At 32.4% G+C, this 20,015-nt stretch overlaps 2 protein-coding genes across 2 annotated transcripts in view; both read left to right on the top strand.

Moving 5' to 3' along the window:
* The window catches only part of LOC123699128 (synaptic vesicle glycoprotein 2B-like), a 29,949-nt gene extending 22,433 nt beyond the window's left edge, over nt 1-7,516 (top strand). The window contains exons 6-10 of the mRNA XM_045646005.1: nt 604-779; nt 2,871-3,024; nt 3,735-4,009; nt 6,616-6,743; nt 7,390-7,516. Of these exons, the coding sequence (XP_045501961.1) occupies nt 604-779; nt 2,871-3,024; nt 3,735-4,009; nt 6,616-6,743; nt 7,390-7,433 (777 nt within the window). The 3' untranslated portion in view covers nt 7,434-7,516. The remainder of the gene's footprint in view (nt 1-603; nt 780-2,870; nt 3,025-3,734; nt 4,010-6,615; nt 6,744-7,389) is intronic.
* A 2,583-nt stretch (nt 7,517-10,099) lies between these two features.
* On the top strand, nt 10,100-19,093 carry LOC123699129 (synaptic vesicle glycoprotein 2B-like). The gene is made up of 10 exons (XM_045646006.1): nt 10,100-10,232; nt 10,959-11,174; nt 11,917-12,079; nt 15,355-15,536; nt 16,360-16,544; nt 16,914-17,086; nt 17,443-17,593; nt 17,990-18,264; nt 18,673-18,800; nt 18,994-19,093. The coding sequence occupies exons 1-10, from the start codon at nt 10,142-10,144 to the stop codon at nt 19,041-19,043; spliced, it is 1,614 nt and encodes a 537-aa protein (XP_045501962.1). The 5' UTR covers nt 10,100-10,141; the 3' UTR covers nt 19,044-19,093.
* Nucleotides 19,094-20,015: the final 922 nt, after the last annotated feature.

The raw sequence follows: 20,015 nt of genomic DNA, 5'->3' as shown, positions 1-20,015 counted from the left end.
GAGATTTCCGGGATAAAACCTATCCTATGTGTTAAGCCAAGTTACCTTCTATATGTGTGCTAAATTTCATTGTAATCGGTTCAGTAGTATTTGCGTGAAAGAGTAACAAACACACACACATCCTCACAAACTTTCGCATTTATAATATTAGCAAGATAAGATAAGAAGATGTTAAACAACACATGTTTCCTAGTATTAAGTTTCCAAACTCATACTCTAGTGTTAACATTGTTTTATTGGCAAACTCTGGGGCCGTCTTATGACATCTTATTACCAGACAGTTTACGCCGTGAATTGAACTGAATGGCAAATTTATATTATTGCTTATTAAATGGCTAGTGATTGCAATCATAATATGCATTTGCCAGTCAGTTCAATTCAGGGCGTAATAAATAAATAATATAAACTGTCTGGAAATAAGAGGTCATAATACGGCCCGTGCTCTCTCTCTCGGTAATTATTACCGAGAATTTTACAAATTGAACGAATATTATATTCGTTCAATTTGTAAAATTAGTTCAGTAGTTTTTGTATGTAAACATTACAAACACACATACAAAAACACAAATATTTCCACTATTTAATATTATATTATATTTACAGTATAAAGACTTGTGGAAAGACAAAAATAAGCATGCCTTCAATGAGAAGTCTGAAGAACACACATCAATCAAGAGTCAACTCACGACCGGATTACATAACATCAAACCAATGTTTCAGAGACCTTTGCTGTGGTTTTTGATACTTTTCTGTATATTGAACTTCATTTCTATGAAACTGTAAGTATTTATAAGGATTTTGTGAGTAGCTTATTTATTGGGGACTAGCGGTCCGCCCCGGCTTCGCCCGTGGTACATATTTTACAATAAAATGTAACCTATGTTTTTTCTCAGGGTCTAAAGATTGTCTGTGCCAAATTTCATCAAAATCGGTCTAGTAGTTTATGAGCCTATTCATTACAATCAAACAAACAAAGTTTTCCCCTTTATAATATTAGTGTAGATAAAATAGTTTGAAAATGAGTCATTGTAAAAATAAGTAGTTAGTCAAAACGATATATAGGTGGTCGAAATTATATCCCAATCAAGCAAAATTTAGTTGAGTTTCATAGCAACTATTACGAATAAATATTCGACTAATCTGCATGGAGATTCCAAATACATAACAATATCATCTTGATAAATGAATGAAATACTCTAAAATACGTAAGAGAAGACGATCAACCAATTCTTAATACTAAAAAAAATGTGTGCGTATACGAGTGTACACACGTAAGAAGTGAAACTTCTTTATGACCTTTTTTTCAAAAAATAATTTACTTTATGCAACTTTACAGAAATACGTCGAATCACGCCTGGTAGGAATAAGAAAAAGATGGCGCGTAACGGATTTTTTTTTTTTTTTAAATCTCGAAAGACTTTATTACAGAGCAGTATCCTCAATGATTGGCACACATTAAACATGCATATGAAAACGTTTTTTTGCAGTTGAACAATAACAATTTTATTATTGATTTTATGAAAGCAAGGAAGCTGGATAAATTTTCATAACTTCATTTGGGCAATATATTAATTTGTAATTCATTCGACCTCAGAGGGGGAGAGACCTATGCCCTCAAATCCCCCCACACTATTGCCAGTCTTGCACGAGCACTATAACAACAGAATACGAAGCGAAACTCCCTATTAAACGTTTGAAACGGCTCACTCACACAAACATACAGATTCATCAACAACACTTTCAAATGGTCATCCGCTTTACCTATAGGAGTCTCGTCAATGCGTATGCTTGTCCCGTCCGATTAGGGCCCTTCTGGCCTCCTCCACTCAAGCGACAGCCCAAGCCGAGGTTCGAGATCCCCGTCAAGGGGGGACGCCCTTGTGCATGTCGCTACCAGGGTGAACCTTCAGTTCACCCCCACGTCCGCGTTAAAATGTAGAAGCCCTTCTGGCTAACATTGAGAAACACCTTACAAAAAAAAAAAGCGTATGCTTGTAGGAGTAAAATGTCACACGTAACGAAAAAATGTTACACTCAATTTTTTTCCAACCCCGATAAAGAAGTTTCACTTCAATAATAAATAATATACAATTGGGATTTGCATTTATACGAATAGTTTACAATAATTGAATATTAGAAAATGTCAAATCTATTATTAATACATTAGAATGAGGATAAAAATCAGGTGCAGCGACCGCAAACTCGATTTATCACCAGTAATTTGAGTTTAATAATTGCGTGGTTTTATCCACAATGTGCATAATTTATAACAAAAACGCTTTGTTATCGTACATTGTAATTGCTTTTGTTTACCTAAATAGGTGGTTAAATTTATGAGAATGGAGAGATTTGAGCTTTAGCTCGTGGTTTTAGGACGCTTGTAGATAGTGAGATAGAAGATCTATTGCTCCTTCTTGAAAATAATATTTGGAACTCAGTCCACAGTATAGTTACAACATTTTAGGAGTTTTAAGTGTTTTTGGAAAAAGTTTTTTCATTATTGATGAGACGAGAGACAAGTTGCAAAAAGAAGCGAAGTTTTTAAGTAGTTTTGAATGTACTGCTTTATTTCATAAATAATTTGGAGGCGTTTTTGTTTCCACAACTTTGCCTTTATTTTCGGGTTCTTCACTTAAGTTTAAAATAACAATGACAATAAAACGATTATTTTATTTTTCGAAATAATATCCTAAGAAATTAACCCTAGCTCCCACACTAGGATTCCCTGTGTCGTGTGAACAAGTTTCTCCAGTGGTACATTTTATTCCTTAAGTTAGAAAATACACGATTATTAAAACAACTGATGATTCAAAAAGCACGATTATTAAAATTTTTTAACTGAAGATTAAAATTTTGTTTTTATTTTACAGTTACAGTGTATTGCGTATGTGGTTTCCGCAATTGTCAGCCATATTTGAGCACTACTCGAGCCAAACCTCCGACATGTGTGTTATGTTGGACACATACACGGAGGATGTAAAGCTGCGTTCTTATAACGTTAGCAGTGAACATGTTTGTGTACCTGTAAGTGTTTTATTTATTTATTTATCACGTTACAAACTCGCTCTCCTCTCGTTGCTTCACGCGCTTTGTGTAAAACTTACCTAATAATGTACTAAATCGAGGCTGCTCGAGAAGCATTCTATTTATCAAAAAATCCGTTGCCAAGTTTTAAATTTCTGAGCGTACATAGGGAAGTGACTAAAGTCTAATTTAAACTAATTTAAAACTTTGTTTTAAGCATGTAGTAGTAATAGTCAATAAAATGCTTAGAGTAGCATCACGTAGCGTAAATATAGCGATAAAATAAAGCTCGAAACAATTGCCCTCGAGTTAACTTTTATAGGAAAATATGTATTTAAAAATTAACAAAATTAAAATACCTGTTTGTACCTGTCAGTTTCAGTTGTTAAGAAAAATTCGATAAATGCCGGCGATAAAGTAGCATTGACGATGTAAATTAAAACAGAGATACATTTTAATATTGGTAATTTTAATACCATTATTTCTTTGGAAGTTTATTTTTGTTCATTCAATTTGTCATAAAATTATTTACCAATCATGATTCCACAAATACCGTGGCTATCTTGTATAATGTATACGATTAATATACAGAAAGTGGTTCCAATATTCTGCACGGTTAGTTGAATTACTCACTCATAATTCAAGTAGACTTGTGACTTTTTATATGCTATATTCTGATTTATAATAGTCTGATTATTATCATTTCCCAGGCACGCAGTGGTACAGAAACGTACATCAACAATGTTATATTGGGGACCATTTGTTTCGTTCCCTACGTCATCAGCGGAATCCTTGTGAACAAACTTGGTAAACGGAATCTTTACCTTATCTGCGGTACAATCGCTATTGCTCTAACCATGGCCTTAAGGTGGACCAATTCAAAGACAGCTATGGTCTCTTTATTCTCTACTGATGTGGCTGTCTCTCAAGTGATGGCTAGTTTAACGCAGACGATGGTTCTGGAGTATTTTCCAACTAACATACGGTGAGTTCTTTAGATTTAGTGAATATGATAGAGTGAATAGTGAAACCCGTGAATTTTTAAATATAGGCGTTAAGTTTACGCATTTTTTATGCGCAATTTTCTTGAAGTTTTCCTTTATACCATTCTTCTTCTGGCAATAACGAACACGAAAAAAAATATAATTATTGAAAGTGGTCTAGTTTTGCACACTTAATACGACCAAGGGAAATAGGCATTCATTTTTATGTATAAAAGATAACCACGTGTAACCTTATCTGTAGATATGCTAAAGAAGATTAAACTCCAAGATATTATTAGCATAATCCGTAAATATCTCTCTGAGTCAACTTTTAATTGACTTCCACGGATACGTATAGTTCAGCAAATATCATACCTGATGAACTTTTGTAATCATATATTTATTTTTATTAAACTTTGCCCTTCTGAGATGAGGGAGATGTTCTGTCTTTAAATATAAAGTAAATATCAATTAATATCCGTGCTAAAGATATTTAAATAAATCGTTGAATAAACTTAAGAGACTATAGACTCTTGTGTCGTACCTGTTTTAGGTAATACACATACCTACTATATTCAAGTCTATAAATATTATCCTGGACAAAAATATTGACTCTGTTAAACAATTCACGAGGTGAATATTTATGTCAAATGTCAAACGAATAAATAATTTCAGAAATCAAATTTAACAAGCTGAAATATATCCAAAAAATATCCCTTTCTGTTCAAACGGATAGAATACTCAAAACTGCATCTAAAAGAATCTGTCGCTTAATTTTTAATTTGATTTCAACTCTCATTTTAATAAAGTTTCACCTTAAAGTGTTTCATTCTGGGAACTTAAATCTGTACGACAATAGACTCGAAGTTCTTTGTTATAAGAAATTTCTTTGAACATAGTATTCTTTTGATTTCTGAAGCGATTAAGAATGAGTCGAAAAGTTGAGAAGCCATTATAGATGTAATTATTTTACTAATATTCGTTGCAACACTTGAACCGTTCATATTGTAAATTTATATTCATATTGTAAATAAATAAATAAATAAATAAATAAATATTGTTTCCTTTGTTAATATTATAAAGTTATAAAGAATTAATTTAGTATGATATGAAAAACAATTTATTGGTTTATAGTTTTCTCCTTTACTTAGAAAATTGAATTAAAAAACGAAACAATCAAAATATGATTGAAAGAAGAATAAAAATCTTCTTTATGATTTTTTTTTATATAAGTAGTGTTTGGTGTGTAAAACAGGATTCTTATTAAACAGGGTGTCCCACTATCGGTATACTAAGCGCGAAGGGACATGTAGTTTTGCATACACTGATCACGTAAAAAATACATAAACAACAAAATTACGCCAAAACTTTTTGCTAAATTTTTCCTGAAAATCCATGTTTTCTTCTCTAGCTTCGCGCAGCCGACATAATATACTGCTTCTCTAATGTGAGCATTTTGTCTATGAAAACATAATCTTAAACAATAGCTCATGTGTGGGTGGCAAAGTTGGGCGGGTTGCTTGTTAGGAGTGTACACAAAGAGTATTAAGAATTCATCTATTTGAAAAAAAAAATGCATCTGGAATTTTATAAGTTTTTTTTACGTACTCAGCGTATGCACAACTATAACCTCCATTGAGCTTAGATTACCGACGGTGGGACACCCTGTATTATAAATAATTATTATCTAATTCAAAATAATCATAATATAAAAAATTACCTTCTAAAACATCAAACAGTGATATAAAATATAGTTCAATTTTAGGGAAATCGGCTCATGTCACAACTAAGCTTAAGCATCAGTCATTTTCGCTTCCAACAAATTAATATTACGAACGTAACGCGCGGCTGACTAATCTCTTTATAAATAATATTCATATTTTTTGCCTCCGAGTGATTAACGATGTAAATAAGTGAAACACGAAAGATTATATCAATTTGATTAATTACTCTGAAAATGAACAGTCAATCGAATTAGTGGACTGATGAAGTTAAGGTTAGGAGTCCATTTTAAATTTTAATTTAGTTGGTAATTTAATTAGAAATTAGTTAGTAAAACTATTAAAAAAATATAAAATATTTAAAGTTAAGTGATAAATGGAGCATATTACAATATATACACATGATATTTTAAATAGGATTAAATTCATTCAAATTTATTGGCATTGGCAGTATTTGAAATATCTGTAAAGTAACAAAATTGCTAGCTATCCATTAACAACAATTGCTAGCTATCCATTAAAAATAAAGGCAAATAATTGAAAAACACAAATGTACTTCTAAAAGAAATCTAGCTGGATAAAAAGTGTTTGAACAAAACCTCGCAGCGTATATTTGTATCTAATATACTTAACATTAAACAAATAGACTAATAATCCCGCTCGAATAGTGTCCGAAGCAAAACTCTACCTACGCGTATATAAGGCAGAGTTTTAGTAACAGCAACAAAGTTCAAAGTTAGCGATACAATAGACTTTACTGCCGTGAAAATAAGGTGTTAATTACCATTAAACACCACTCAGTTATTTTTAAGACCTTTCCAAAGGCGATTTTCGTTTGTACATCAGTAAAATTACTCAAAATATAAAATTTATATTTTCTCTTTCAGATCGCTAGCCATGTCAATAGTAATGACGATTGGACGAACCGGTATTGTAGTAGGGAATGTTGTTTTCCCGATTCTTCTGGACATGGGCTGTGCGGTACCATTTTTCGCATTAGCTGCTATTGTGGCTGGTAAGAGACCTTTAGAATAATCGCTATCTTGGAAAAAAGAGCGTTCGGGCCGAGCACACTTGTCAGAAGTGAAACTTCTTTGACAAAATTCAAAAATACCAAAATTGTCGCTTTACTCCATGATGTGACGGTATTGCCATGACGTGAACTTGAAATTTTACTCTCAACGCGCCTACAGAAGTTTCACTTCAATAATTACTAAAATTGTAATCTGTTACAAGTATTGCATAGCACTCTTCATTGCGACTCAATTTATTCCTAACTTATACACTTTTATTAACATTTTTATATTATTATCACTAAATAATTATCATCTTCAAAATCAAATAGATGAAAGGAGTAAAAAAATAATGAAGCAGCTAATTAACAGAGAAAGATCAAAATAGTCGGATTTACAGACGCTACAATAAACAATTTCAGATTACTTATATTCAAAAGATTCTTTTAACTGAATGCTAAATAATCTTTTGTCCCTTATCATCAAATAATTAGTCTGATGAATTTAAATTTATTAAAAACCATAATTATAATGGAAATAGAAATAGAAAGCGTTTTATTTGCCACCATCTACAAAAATATACATCTTAATAATCTAACACAGAACAGAAAATTATTATTTATAAATAATCGTCTTTTTCGTTTACAGTGACTACGGCAATGGCGATGATGATTCCAGCTAAGAAGAAATAAAAATTGTAAATTATATCTATTTATTACATTTTTAATAAGTTAATTTTTATTTGTGTTATATTATTGTTTTGTATAAAAGTCAAATATAGCCTTAAATTATTAATAAATACATTTTTATAAACTATCCTGTATTTTATTTTCACAACATAAGGTTATGAAATTTTCATTACTTTTTCATTTATTACGAATGAACTATTTTCAAGCATGATGTATATTCTAGATATAAAATAAGTACAAAAACTTTTCGATATTGCTTGACAAAACTTCGAAACTAGATCTGGTAAACAAATTCTATGTAAATAAAAATAATTGCTACATAATATGAAAAAGCTTATGCTTCATGTCGTATTTTTTCTGCAGTAAGTGAAAGCCTTTTTTGAATATTTTCTATAATAAATGAATAGACGTCTTCCAAAAAATGACACAGAAATATTCTAGATCCCTTTACGAATTCTCGAGTGCTCGATTCTGTGAAAGAAAAACATAGGGTAGGTTCATGTCCTAGAAAGAAAAAGTTTGATATCTCTTCCAACCTGCACTTGGCTAGCATAGTAAATTAAACTTCATCAGGCTTCGTAGTAGAAATAAGATGGGTGAAGAGGGCCGCGAATATTTATGTAATAAAAATATTCTGTCTAATATTATTCAGACACTACTGCGCCAATCATCTTAAAATAACTATGATAAAATTATAACAAATTTTATAACTCGAGACAAACAGTCTTATCTTCTAATTTTAATAATACAAACTAGGTATATGTATTCTTTGATAGGTAGATGGATCATTTACTTAAAATACTCCTTTGATACAAAAGTAATAAAACCTTTGTAATTTAGAAGGCGAAATGCATCTGAAATTGAATACGACGCCGTAATTATTCAAAGGAGATTCTGCTTTGCGTGTTGATTCTGCTGAGTAAAATGTGACTTAAATTGGGAAATTCTATGTAGATTATCACTTCTAGGAATATAGAAATATATGAGGGAATATATTAAGATCTTTTGGCGAAGTAAATTCAGAAAGGCTTAAGCTTAAAGCATAGAATTATAAGTGAGTAGTAGTTAGAATAGTGAGTAAGTCAGTACTCAGCGCAGTCACTTATCCACACTGGGATAAGAACTGCTAGGAAAGAATAAGACTTACCGGTAACCCCCAAAGAATGTGTAGGTAATTATTATGCAAGAATAGCTATTAAACATGAATGGACGTCTGTTAATTTATAAAGCGCGTCACACACGGTGAAGATTTATCTTAAGATACTGTAATATTTTATATTACAGTATCTTAAGGTATCCGGTATCAGCGTTCTGACCATCATTTTTCTTTTTGTCATTGCGTACCACGTACCCCTGTAGAACCGCCATCCTGTTACAAATGACCCACAAAATTTCGGGTGTAATATAAAATATTACAGTATCACACCCCGGACACTCCATACAAAATTATAGTTTTGACAGTCACACTGTAGAGACTGCAAATGTGTGTGTAAACTCTTTATGGTTGGCACATTTGTGACTAGCATAAAAAAAAATTCGCGTTTTTCTGATGAAATACATCCGTAAACAGCACAATATCTAACCATTTTCTACGAAAAACGATAATCACAAATCCAAAATAATAAAATTGCTTTAAGTCAATTTGATTAACGTTGTCAATCTTCGTTGCGTTTCGTCTAAAGACGTCGTTGGTATCGTCCTTGCGGGGAAATGGGTACCATAACATGTCTGATCGTGCGGGGTGAGGTAAGTGTTTAATTTTGGCGGGAGGCGGAGAGTGTCCGTTCTGTAGCGTTTAGCTACTATTATGTATTCTGTGACAGTATCTTAAGATAAATCTTCACCGTGTGTGACGCGCTTAAGCATTTAATCCATGACGTTTGTTACAAAGGGTAACGAGTTTCGCCTCGCGGAAAAAGCAAATAAAATTGTCGCATATTTTTAATCAAAATGTTTACATGCTTTACAAGATAGGTAATACAAAGAAAAACAACCTTAAATATTATGTCACCTTTATTTCTATAGAATATTTAAAGAACTATACAGACAGATTTAGGGATATATTTATTGGTACTGGTTATTATTGAACAAATCTTACCAACTCGTTTCCCCTGGTTATAAATTATATACAATTACTTTCGACTTTGCATCACACATTATCTATACTAATATAATATTATAAAGAGGAAAGGTTTGTATGTATGTATGGTTTTCACGCATAAACTACTTAACCAACTATAATCAAATTTAGCACACATATAGAGGGTAACTTGGATTAACATAAAGGATAAGTTTTATCCCAGAAATCCCACGGGAACGGGAACTTTGCGGGTTTTCCTTTGAAAACGCGGGCGAAAAGCTAGTACTAGATAAAGCCTATTTCATAACTGATTACAAAACACCATAATACTACCATTTTGTTAATTGGCTTTGGAATGAAACTCCCCAATTAATAATGTTTATACGGTTTCAGCAAAACACAATGAAACTGTGCTATGAACATTTTATCTTGCGTCAATAAACCATAACCAATTTCACTTGACCTGCCTCTTGTATCACCATGAATGGGAATGAAAATCAATCTCATATTTTCAGAGGTCATGATATAATGGTTTTTCTTATAGATAATAATTAATAGCATAAATAAAGCAGTAGCGTTTTGTATCTTGTGTGATGAGACGTGAGACAATATTTTAGAGAATATTAATGAAATGGGTGATTTAAATGTAGATAATGTTGAAAGTCGTACGTATTATTCAATATTATTACACGATGTTAGTAATAAAATAAAGTCTACACTAGGTACGTGGAAATTTCTATAAATAGTTATAAATTAATGTGCGTTTGTGTTATATAGGAATGGATGGATAGCTCTTAACGATGAGAGTTTTGACGAAATCATAGTTTTGGATGATACATAATATTATCTTATTGAATTTAGGTACACAGGCAATATTACATCATTTTTAGTCACGTGTATGCCATAACATTCATAAGGCATGTTCTGTTTGATTGTTGTTCTTTAGATACCTTTCTGGCAAAATAGTCTATCACTTCTGTTACTAAGTTTTGTTTTTATAGTTTGTTTGAGACGATAACTGTCATTGGTATCCTTAGATAAAATAATTATTATAAACGATGCTTTTACCATACACTCAAATCAAACACATACAACTGACTCTCCTGCCTGTATACCTTATATCTGCATTACTAAACGTTAGTATTACTCCTCTGATGACATAATTAAAATAATCATAAAATAAATAATCACAACATCACGCTCATGTTCATCACGTTAGCTACTATTAAGTATTCTGTGCTCATACGATTCTTATCTGTTATTGCCACCACAAAAAACGATGAATATATATTATGTAGGTACAAAATTTCTTCTTTTCGGCTTTCCGAATCGGTGGTAAATGTTAAAAATATGATTGTAATGACGATTCGAAAGTGAAAGAAGTCTGATTGAATAAATAAATGATTGAGTTTGAGTATGAAAAAATGTAAAAAAACCCTGAATTTCAGCTCAAGACAGCAGAACAACGATGGATGAAGTAAATTTAGCGCTCAAGGAATGCGGTTTTGGGAGGTTTCATATTAGATTATTATTTGCATCATTCCTGGGACACACAGCTGGGGTAGTTATGTCGTCTACTACTCCATATATCCTGCCTGTTGCTGAGTGCGATTTAAATATGGACTTGCTGGAAAAAGGACTACTAAATGCCATGCCGTATGTTGGTTAGTTAATGTACATTTGTATAGTCTGTTTAGTATTAGACACAACGCTTTTCACTGTCTGTCTGTCCCTATAGTTTAAATTTTGTAAACTACGATGGAAAATATGATATAGGTTTTTTATTCGATAATTCAAGAATTAAAAAACCTAACATGTAGAAGGTTGTGGCCAAGAAATCAATATAAGCTACAAATAAAGGGACGAAATAATTATGTATTATTAAACTGTAGCATTGTTTCATGTTATAAAATATCACACTATAATTGACATTAACTGAATTGAACTATCCTGTCCTACCTAAAACGTAATATGTACGAGAGTTAAAAGTCACTGCTAAATAAATTTATTTCTCAAAAGTTAAATTAATTAACTACCATTTGCGCATGTACTATCTTAAACGGTCTTTAGTATAACACTATAAAAATATCTACAAAATAAGATAAACTTAAGAATTGTAGTATAATTTGATGGTATAAAACCGCTTATAAAAGTTTCATTCAGTCAATAAAATTTGGAGCTATAAAAGATCCTAATAATCTTAATATATATAAATCTCGTGTCACAATGTTTGTCCTCAATGAACTCCTAAACCACTTAACCGATTATAATAAAATTCGCACACCATGTGCAGTTTGATCCAACTTGAGAGATAGGATAGTTTTTATGAAAAAAAACGTAAACATGTAGGTACCACGGGCGAAGCCGGGGCGAACCACTAGTCATTATATAAATATTTTATTACAGGAATGATGGCTTCTTGCTTGGTCGCCGGGTTTCTAACAGATACATTTGGACGAAAGAAGTTTTTATTGATTGGATTTGGCGGCCTTTTTATATTTTCCATTACTTCAGCTCTTAGTCAGACGTATAATATTTTAGTGACATCGAAATTCTTCGAAGGCTTTCTGCAAGTATTTTCTATATAATTTATTAGTTACTAGTTGTGCTCCGCGGTTTCACTCGCATTGCTCCTCTCCTGTTAGTCTTAGCGTGATGATATAATATAGCCTTCCTCGATAAATGGACTATCTAACACCGAAAGAATTTTTCAAATCGGACCAGTAGTTCCTGAGATTAGCGCGTTCAAACAAACAAACTCTTCAGCTTTATAATATTAGTATAGATAATATTTATAGATGAGCTGATAATAATTATTCAAAGGAATATTAATTAGTGCCTTTTTTGTTTAAACTTCGAAATCTTGTGATTATCACTTTTAAAATAACAAGCTGAGTTGGCACGAAGGGCCAAAAATTTTAATTACATTGTAATTAAATCGTTGTGAAAAATAATCGACTCCATCAATCATGAACAATTTGAGGTAATTGTCTGAGCCAATTCAAAGGCAATTGTTTTGTTTCATTAATTATTTCGTTGATCAAAAGCTTTGTGATTGCTAAAATTCGTTAGTAGATCAAAGGCTTTCTGATATTGCTTTTGAGGGCGAATTGTGTCAACAAAAATTGTACAATGAGGCATTCAGATCGTGGAAAAGGCTTGCAACTATATTGACGTACAATTCGGTTTTAATTTTGTTTTCTGTTCCATGTTATTGGCTAGGACAAGTACTGATTTATTGGTTAAAACTTAAGTTTGTATTGAATTATTGAAATGAAAGGTATTTAGTATGTTTCGCGGATGTAATTTAAACTAAAGAATGACTTACTTTTTTTGTATCTTTGTATCCATAATAAACGTATTTCATTTCATTTCACTTATATTTGTTTATTTTTATGTAATACTAGCTGTGCCCGCGACTTCGTCCGCGTGGAATAGTGACTGCATAGTAGTTACTAATTTAATTAATTATTGAGTAAACACGTACTACCATAAATAATTAAAAGAACTGATAGTAAAATTTATTACCGAACTGAGCTAAAAAATAAAAAAAATAAATGCCTAATTAATTTTCTACGTATTTCTTTTAAATTATGTCATATTATTTTTAAGCACCAGGGGGGAGGCGAGCAAATTTCTTCCTTCCTTGTATGGATGTTATTAACAATGTAGGTATCGTGCAGCAACTGATCAGCTTAATCGATACTCAGTTTTTATCAAATCCAGCACCAAATCCAAATCAGATCTTTCCTGTCTCACGCCTGTAGTAACTAAACCGTTTAGACCGTGCAATAAAAATTAAATAAAAAAAAAACCCAACGCAACGAAGAAAAGTGCATAGAAAAAGGAATAAATAATTTCACAAACTTCCCGACGATCTTTAAAAATGAATACCATTTTAAATATTTATAAAAAAAAAACAAAGTCGTCGGGGCTGCCATGCCAACATTATCATAATATATCATATATACCTCTATAAATATTTTTTTTATAATGGTACTTAATTTTTAAGATCGTCGGGAAGTTTGAAAAATGATTTATTCCTTTATCTTCGTTGCTTTGGGATTTTTTTTTTAATTTTAAAATTTTTAAACTTCGGTTTCTTATTTTCATGTAATATTTTCAAGTGAGCGAGACCGAACTATCAAATGTACCTCCATATTACATTCCTTCATCATATTGATGTGGCAAAAGAAGTGGTATATTTAAGAAAAAAAATTCCAAGGGCCAGGCCTATGTGGCTTTGAGTAGAGTTCAAAATTTCCAGGGTGTGGCTATCCTCTCGCTCCCATATCTCCTCTTCTTTCACAGACTTTCAACCCTTCCCTTTCCACCCCTAGTAAATGGCAGAACCAATTTTGATGTAAACCATATTATCTAATTGTACCTATATGTACATTGTACACGTCATAACCTGTCGTTTGATGCTCCATTTGGTTTATTTATACCCACTGTCGCCCCTAAAGTGCCCTAAATGTAATAAACGGATGAACCGATTTCGATAAAATATGACTTATTGTTACTTTCATTTGGTCGTTCACTTTCATTTCACTTTTACCTCATATACCTAGATATAATAAATGGATGAACCTATTTTGATACACTTTATCTAAGAACCAGCGTCTGAAAATATGCTGCCTAACAAAAAAACCGCATCAAATTCGGATTACCTGTTAGCGAGCTACGGTAGTACAAACATATATTATACACATATAGTTGTCAAACACTTATCACCCATATTTATGCGTCGGGAGTTAAAAATATAATACGACATAATTTAAAGGACATTTTATGTATAAAATTTACCTAGAAAAAAACATAATTCTAATTTAACCCCTTCCCCCCTACTACTTCAGCTTACCCCACTCCCCCCACCCTTGGGGACTTTCGATATGATCACCTGGACATTTATAGGAATAACTGTAACAGATAACTTATATCGTACACTGTAGGTACAGTGTACAATAAATAGAATGCCTTAGCAAATGTTCGCCGTGAATACTTAAATGGTCATAACTTTTTTGTTTACGAACCGATTGACATGAAATAAACACTAAATGTTAAATGAAGATTACTCCAATATATTAGTGAAAACCGCATCTAAATCGGATAAGCCGTTTCTGAGATTAGCGTGCACGAACATACAGACAAACAGACAAACAGACAAAAAATTTTTTAACTACAGTTTTGGGTTTGGGGTCGATTTAGTAATAACACCTGCTAATTTTTTTTTCCATATTTTCATTGTACAGACACCGCTTTTCTAGAATTTTATTATATGTATTGATAACAAGTATTTAAATGAATATTATAAAGCTGAAGAGTTTGTTTGATTTAACGTAGTACTGGTAGGTATGTACTAAATAAAAATATGCATTATTGTAATATATTTATAGAGGAAGTTTATATTAAAATATCACACTTTTTTCTCAATTAATTGTGGATGATTCCGTGGGTCACAGCTAGTATGTAAGTAATTACGAAAAGTGTAGCAAAAATCAGATTAGCTTACCGAACTCTAACAGAAGCAAGCCAAAAACAAATGTGTGCGTGTACTAGTGTACACACTACACACGTAAGAAGTGAAACTTCTTTATGACGTTTATTTTTCAAAAAATAATTTACTTTATGCAATTTTAAAGAAATACGTCGAATCACGCGTGGTAGGGATAAGAAAAAGATGGCGCGTAACGGAAAAATGTCACGCGTAACGAAAAAATGTTACACTAAATTTTTTTCCAACCCCGATAAATTAGTTTCACTTAAAAAAAAACATATCCCCAGATTGCTACTAAACACGACTGACTTAAACGCTCAAAACACAATTTACATTGCAATTTTCAGATCCGCGATGTCATTTAGTCCACTTCTAGCGCTCTCCTCTGAGCTATGCCACCCAGGGATCAGAGACCGGATTATGTTATTTCAGTCCTCTTTTGTGGCAATTGGACAAGTTGTACTTGCATTTATTACGTGGGGTATACTAACCTTTGATTGGACAGATTCGTATTTCAACGGAATGTTTGGTAATGTATTTTCAATTTGTAATTTTGTAGTGATGAATTTAAATGTTTACGTACGACGTCTGATTGAATGGATTTCTTGTAATTTTCCAACTTATTACTAATTAATTAGATGCTAAAGGTTAAAGAAAAATGTATTATTGTTAATAAACACACAATTCACAAGAAAAATGTATTACAACGATGTGTTAATATTATTTTAAATTAACTTTTGCATTAATTGATTTCTAAGAATCTTAAAGGCTTGTTTTAATACAATATTGCTGCAACAGCTAAGTTAAATTGCTTATTTGTTCAAAGCACGCTAAAAGCTTTTAAAACGATATATTATTCAGGCACATTGTTAAAATACAGGGTGTCTCACTATTGGTATACTAAGCGCGAAGGAACTTGTAGTTTTGCATACACTGATCACGAAAAAAATACTTAAACAACAAAATTACGTCAAAAATTTTTTGCTCAATTTTTCCTGAAAATTCATGTTTTCTTCTCTATCTTCGCGCAGCCGGCATATACCGCTTCGCTTATGTGAGCATTTCGTCTATGAAAACATAATCTTAAACGATAGCACACGTGCGGGTAGCAAAGTTGAGCGAGTTGCTTGTTAGGGCTGTACATATTATAGAGTTTTAAGAATTCATCTATTGTCAAAAAAAATTCGACTGGAATTTTATAATTATTTTTTACGTAATCAGCGTATGCAAAACTATAACCTCCTTGGGGCTTAGTATACTGTTGCTGGGACACTCTGTATAATGTGAAATATTTCCTTCCATCAAAGAAACTATGTATAATATACTATCAGGATAATATCACTTTTTTACAGTTCTCCACACTTGGAACTACTATCTCTTGATTGTATCATCTTGGTCGTTGTTCGCAACAATTTTTTATACATTTATTCCGGAAAGTCCCAAATATTTGGTAACTCGGCACAAATACGAGGAAGCCAGGAGCGTGCTCATTCAACTGTACACCGAAAATACGGGAAGAACTGCGGAAACTTTTAAGGTTACATGCAAGAATTTACTGCTGGAACTCTTAGATCGTAGCAAAATGTTTTACTGCTTCTGAATACCGACAAACAATTTTCAGTACTAATATTTTCATATTTACATTCCTCAAATTGTTAACAATTTCGTCGTGCGAAAGTAACTCTGTCTGTCTGTCTGTTACTCAATCACGCCTTAACTACTGAACCAATTTGCATGAAATTTGGTATAGAGATATTTTGAAACCCGAGGAAGGACATAGGATAGTTTTTATTCCGGAAATCCTACGGGAACGCGTTTTTCTTTGAAAACGCGGGCGAAGCCGCGGGCGGAAAGCTAGTATTAAAATATTTACCACATTTACATGTTCATTCATGTTTCTTTACAGTATGCTAATTTGTGGAAAGATAAAGCGAAACAAGATTTTCAAATCGAAGAAAGCAACATGAGCATAAGAGAGAAATTGTCTGCGGGTTTGGAGAACATGAAGCCAATATTTCAAAAGCCCTTGTTGCTTTATCTTATTTTCTTTTGTTCAATCAACTTTTTTACAATGCAGCAGTAAGTTTCACGATTTTTAAGGGTATATTGAGCTTTTAGAATACATTGGCTATACATATAATTTTGTATTTCTATTCGGTGTTGATGAAAAGTGGATAGAAAGGACCCTTTACGGGACACATAAATTATTGATCGATTTTATTTATACAACATCATCAATCTTCCGTGAATTTATATAAAGTTATGGTGTTATTTTCAATATAAGTATCGATACTGGGAATCTTTATATTATTAGGTTCTGTTGCTCATGTTAATAAACTTTTTATTGATATTATGATATGAAGAATTAAAATTGATAGAAACTTATAGACCATATTATAATATTTTAATTTTATTTTCATCATTTAATTTCATAGATACAACGTTTTAAGACTATGGTTTCCTCAATTATCGACAATCGTTGAAAATTACCGTCACGACGGTTCTGAAGACTTCTGTTTTATGTTAGATGAATACACTTCGGACCTTAGAGATTTAGTGACAAATACTACAGCAACATGTGTTCCTGTAAGTAATTTTTGACTATTTAATTCATGTTAATATTAACTCAATAACAGACTGTGAAACTTTAAACACTTTTATGCTAATTTGAAACGAATAAATATAATTGTAATTTACACATTCAGTTACTGAATGAAGTGAGATATTCTGATATTATGTATACGATAAAAAATCTGTTAAAATTTTGCACCTTAGGTAATCACCAGACAGTCTCAATATCTAACAAAATACAATGAATATATTTATTTATTTAAACTCTTTATTGTGCTGCTTATCTAGTATCTAGTCGATGATTATATGTATAATACGAAAATATAATGTATCGAGTAAAACTTATTTCCACAAAACACTATATTTTATTCGTACAATAAATATCACGTAATACACCATTACTGTTCCCAGGTACGCAGCGGTACTGAAACCTATTTGAATTCTGTCATACTGGGCTGTATTTGTTTCCTGCCTAACATAATTACAAGCTTGCTTGTGAATAAAATGGGAAAAAAGAACTTGCTTATAATTTGTGGCTTGATTTCAACGGGTTGTACAGTTGGTTTGCGATGGGCAGCGTCTAAAACAGCGCTGGTATCATTATTCTCAACTGATGTATCAGCTGCCAGGGCAATGATAAGTCTTACTCAGGCTATGGTTCTGGAGTACTTTCCAACTAGTTGCAGGCGAGTGCGAGTATTTTTGTTACTTGAGTTGTTTAATTAATGCGAGATTCAATTTCAGATCTTCTTAACACAAATATTTAATTATACGTATAAACGATTCATATTACAAACGGAATCTATTTCTTTATTTTATATTATAGATACACTTAATTGCTACTTTTGTAAATTATTTTGATATTATTTTGTTTTTTTCCTGTTTCCTGCTTTCAATATCTACATAATATGTTACGTATGTTTCCAACGCTTTTTATATCTCCGTTATATTATTATGTACAAAACAGCATACACGGAGATATTATTTATGTTATAACATTAATAATATAAGTTAGAAATAACACTGGACCATTAAAAGACCCCTGTGGAACGCCGTATGTATTTACACATAAGTAAAGCATTATTAATTTGCAGGTCGCTAGCAATGAGTTTCATTATGATGTCGGGTCGCACTGGGACCTTATTTGGGAATGTCATGTTTCCAATATTGCTCAACATTGGATGTGTTGTACCACTATTTTCTTTGGCATCCCTTTTATTTGGTAAGTATTTATAACGATTATATTGATTAATGTTATAAGAGGCTATGTGTCCGTCGAAAATTTTGATTGCCTATGTCCCTATGAACTTGTATATCTTTTCTTATTTGTTGGTCTTTGCTATTTTTTGTTTTTCCACAACAATTGTTTTTTATTAATGATTTTTTAGGATAGTTAAAGTTATTCTCTGTTTCAGGTATTACTTCGTTGACGTTATTTTTACCAGCCAAGAAAAATGATAGATGAAGACGATAATAATTAAAATTATTATATAATAAAGTATTTTTTTCATCATATTTAGTTTTTTATTTTTCACCTTAATAACATTGCAAAATCACCAATACAACATTGACAGATCATGTTTTTATTTATGTTTTAGAGCCAGCGCGCACGAGCAACTTTGTCTCCGCAACTTTTTTGTCTCTCCCACCCATGGGCTAGTATGAAAGTGCGCGCACGTAGCCACGCAACTCCCCATACAAATTGATGGGAGAGACAAAATAGTTGCGGAGACAAAGTTGCTCGTGCGCGCTGGCTCTTAGTATTTCCAAAGCTAAGGGTCATACTATAGGAGCGGATTTCCCGCCGCGGGAATCCGCTCGCCAAAGCTGCCGCAGACCTCAAACTACACGGGACGCGGTTTATCGCTGTCTTCTATTCATTTGAACATGGACCCGCCAATGATAACTGCGCTTGCAGCTCTTACATTAATATAATTATTTAAAAAAAATTGGTTGTCTGTAAAGTCGGTTTACTGACGATAGTTGAACGTGACAACGATTGTGCTTCTTTGTCGCTCGTTTCGAGCTCTCGCTTGCACTTCAAGCCTTACATGGAACGCCTCAGAGCGAGGTAACGCCGCATGAGTTATGTTTTTTCGTGCGTGCAGCCGGCTCTATCGAATTATAAGATGTTGTCACGTCAAAAATAAAGTAAAGAGCAATGTGTGGGTGGAACCAGTGTAAAGTAAACGTTTAACTTCGGGAATATTTTATTCAATGTTTAGTGCACACCGCGATAACCCTCATAAGTTCCTCTCTAACTAAAAAATGCGTCAAGGACCCGCGCCGAATGACGTAACGTAGCGGGAAATCACGCAGTAGTATGCAGCATACAACTTTCATATTAAATTGTGACTAGTGCGGTTCAGAAGCGGATTCCCGCGGCGGGAAAACCGCTCGTATAGTATGACCCTAAGCTAAATTTAATTAATAAGCT

The sequence above is a fragment of the Colias croceus genome, chromosome 17 (assembly GCF_905220415.1).
Source record: "Colias croceus chromosome 17, ilColCroc2.1".
Classification (NCBI taxonomy): domain Eukaryota; kingdom Metazoa; phylum Arthropoda; class Insecta; order Lepidoptera; family Pieridae; genus Colias; species Colias croceus.
This window is presented reverse-complemented; position numbering and strand designations above follow the sequence as displayed.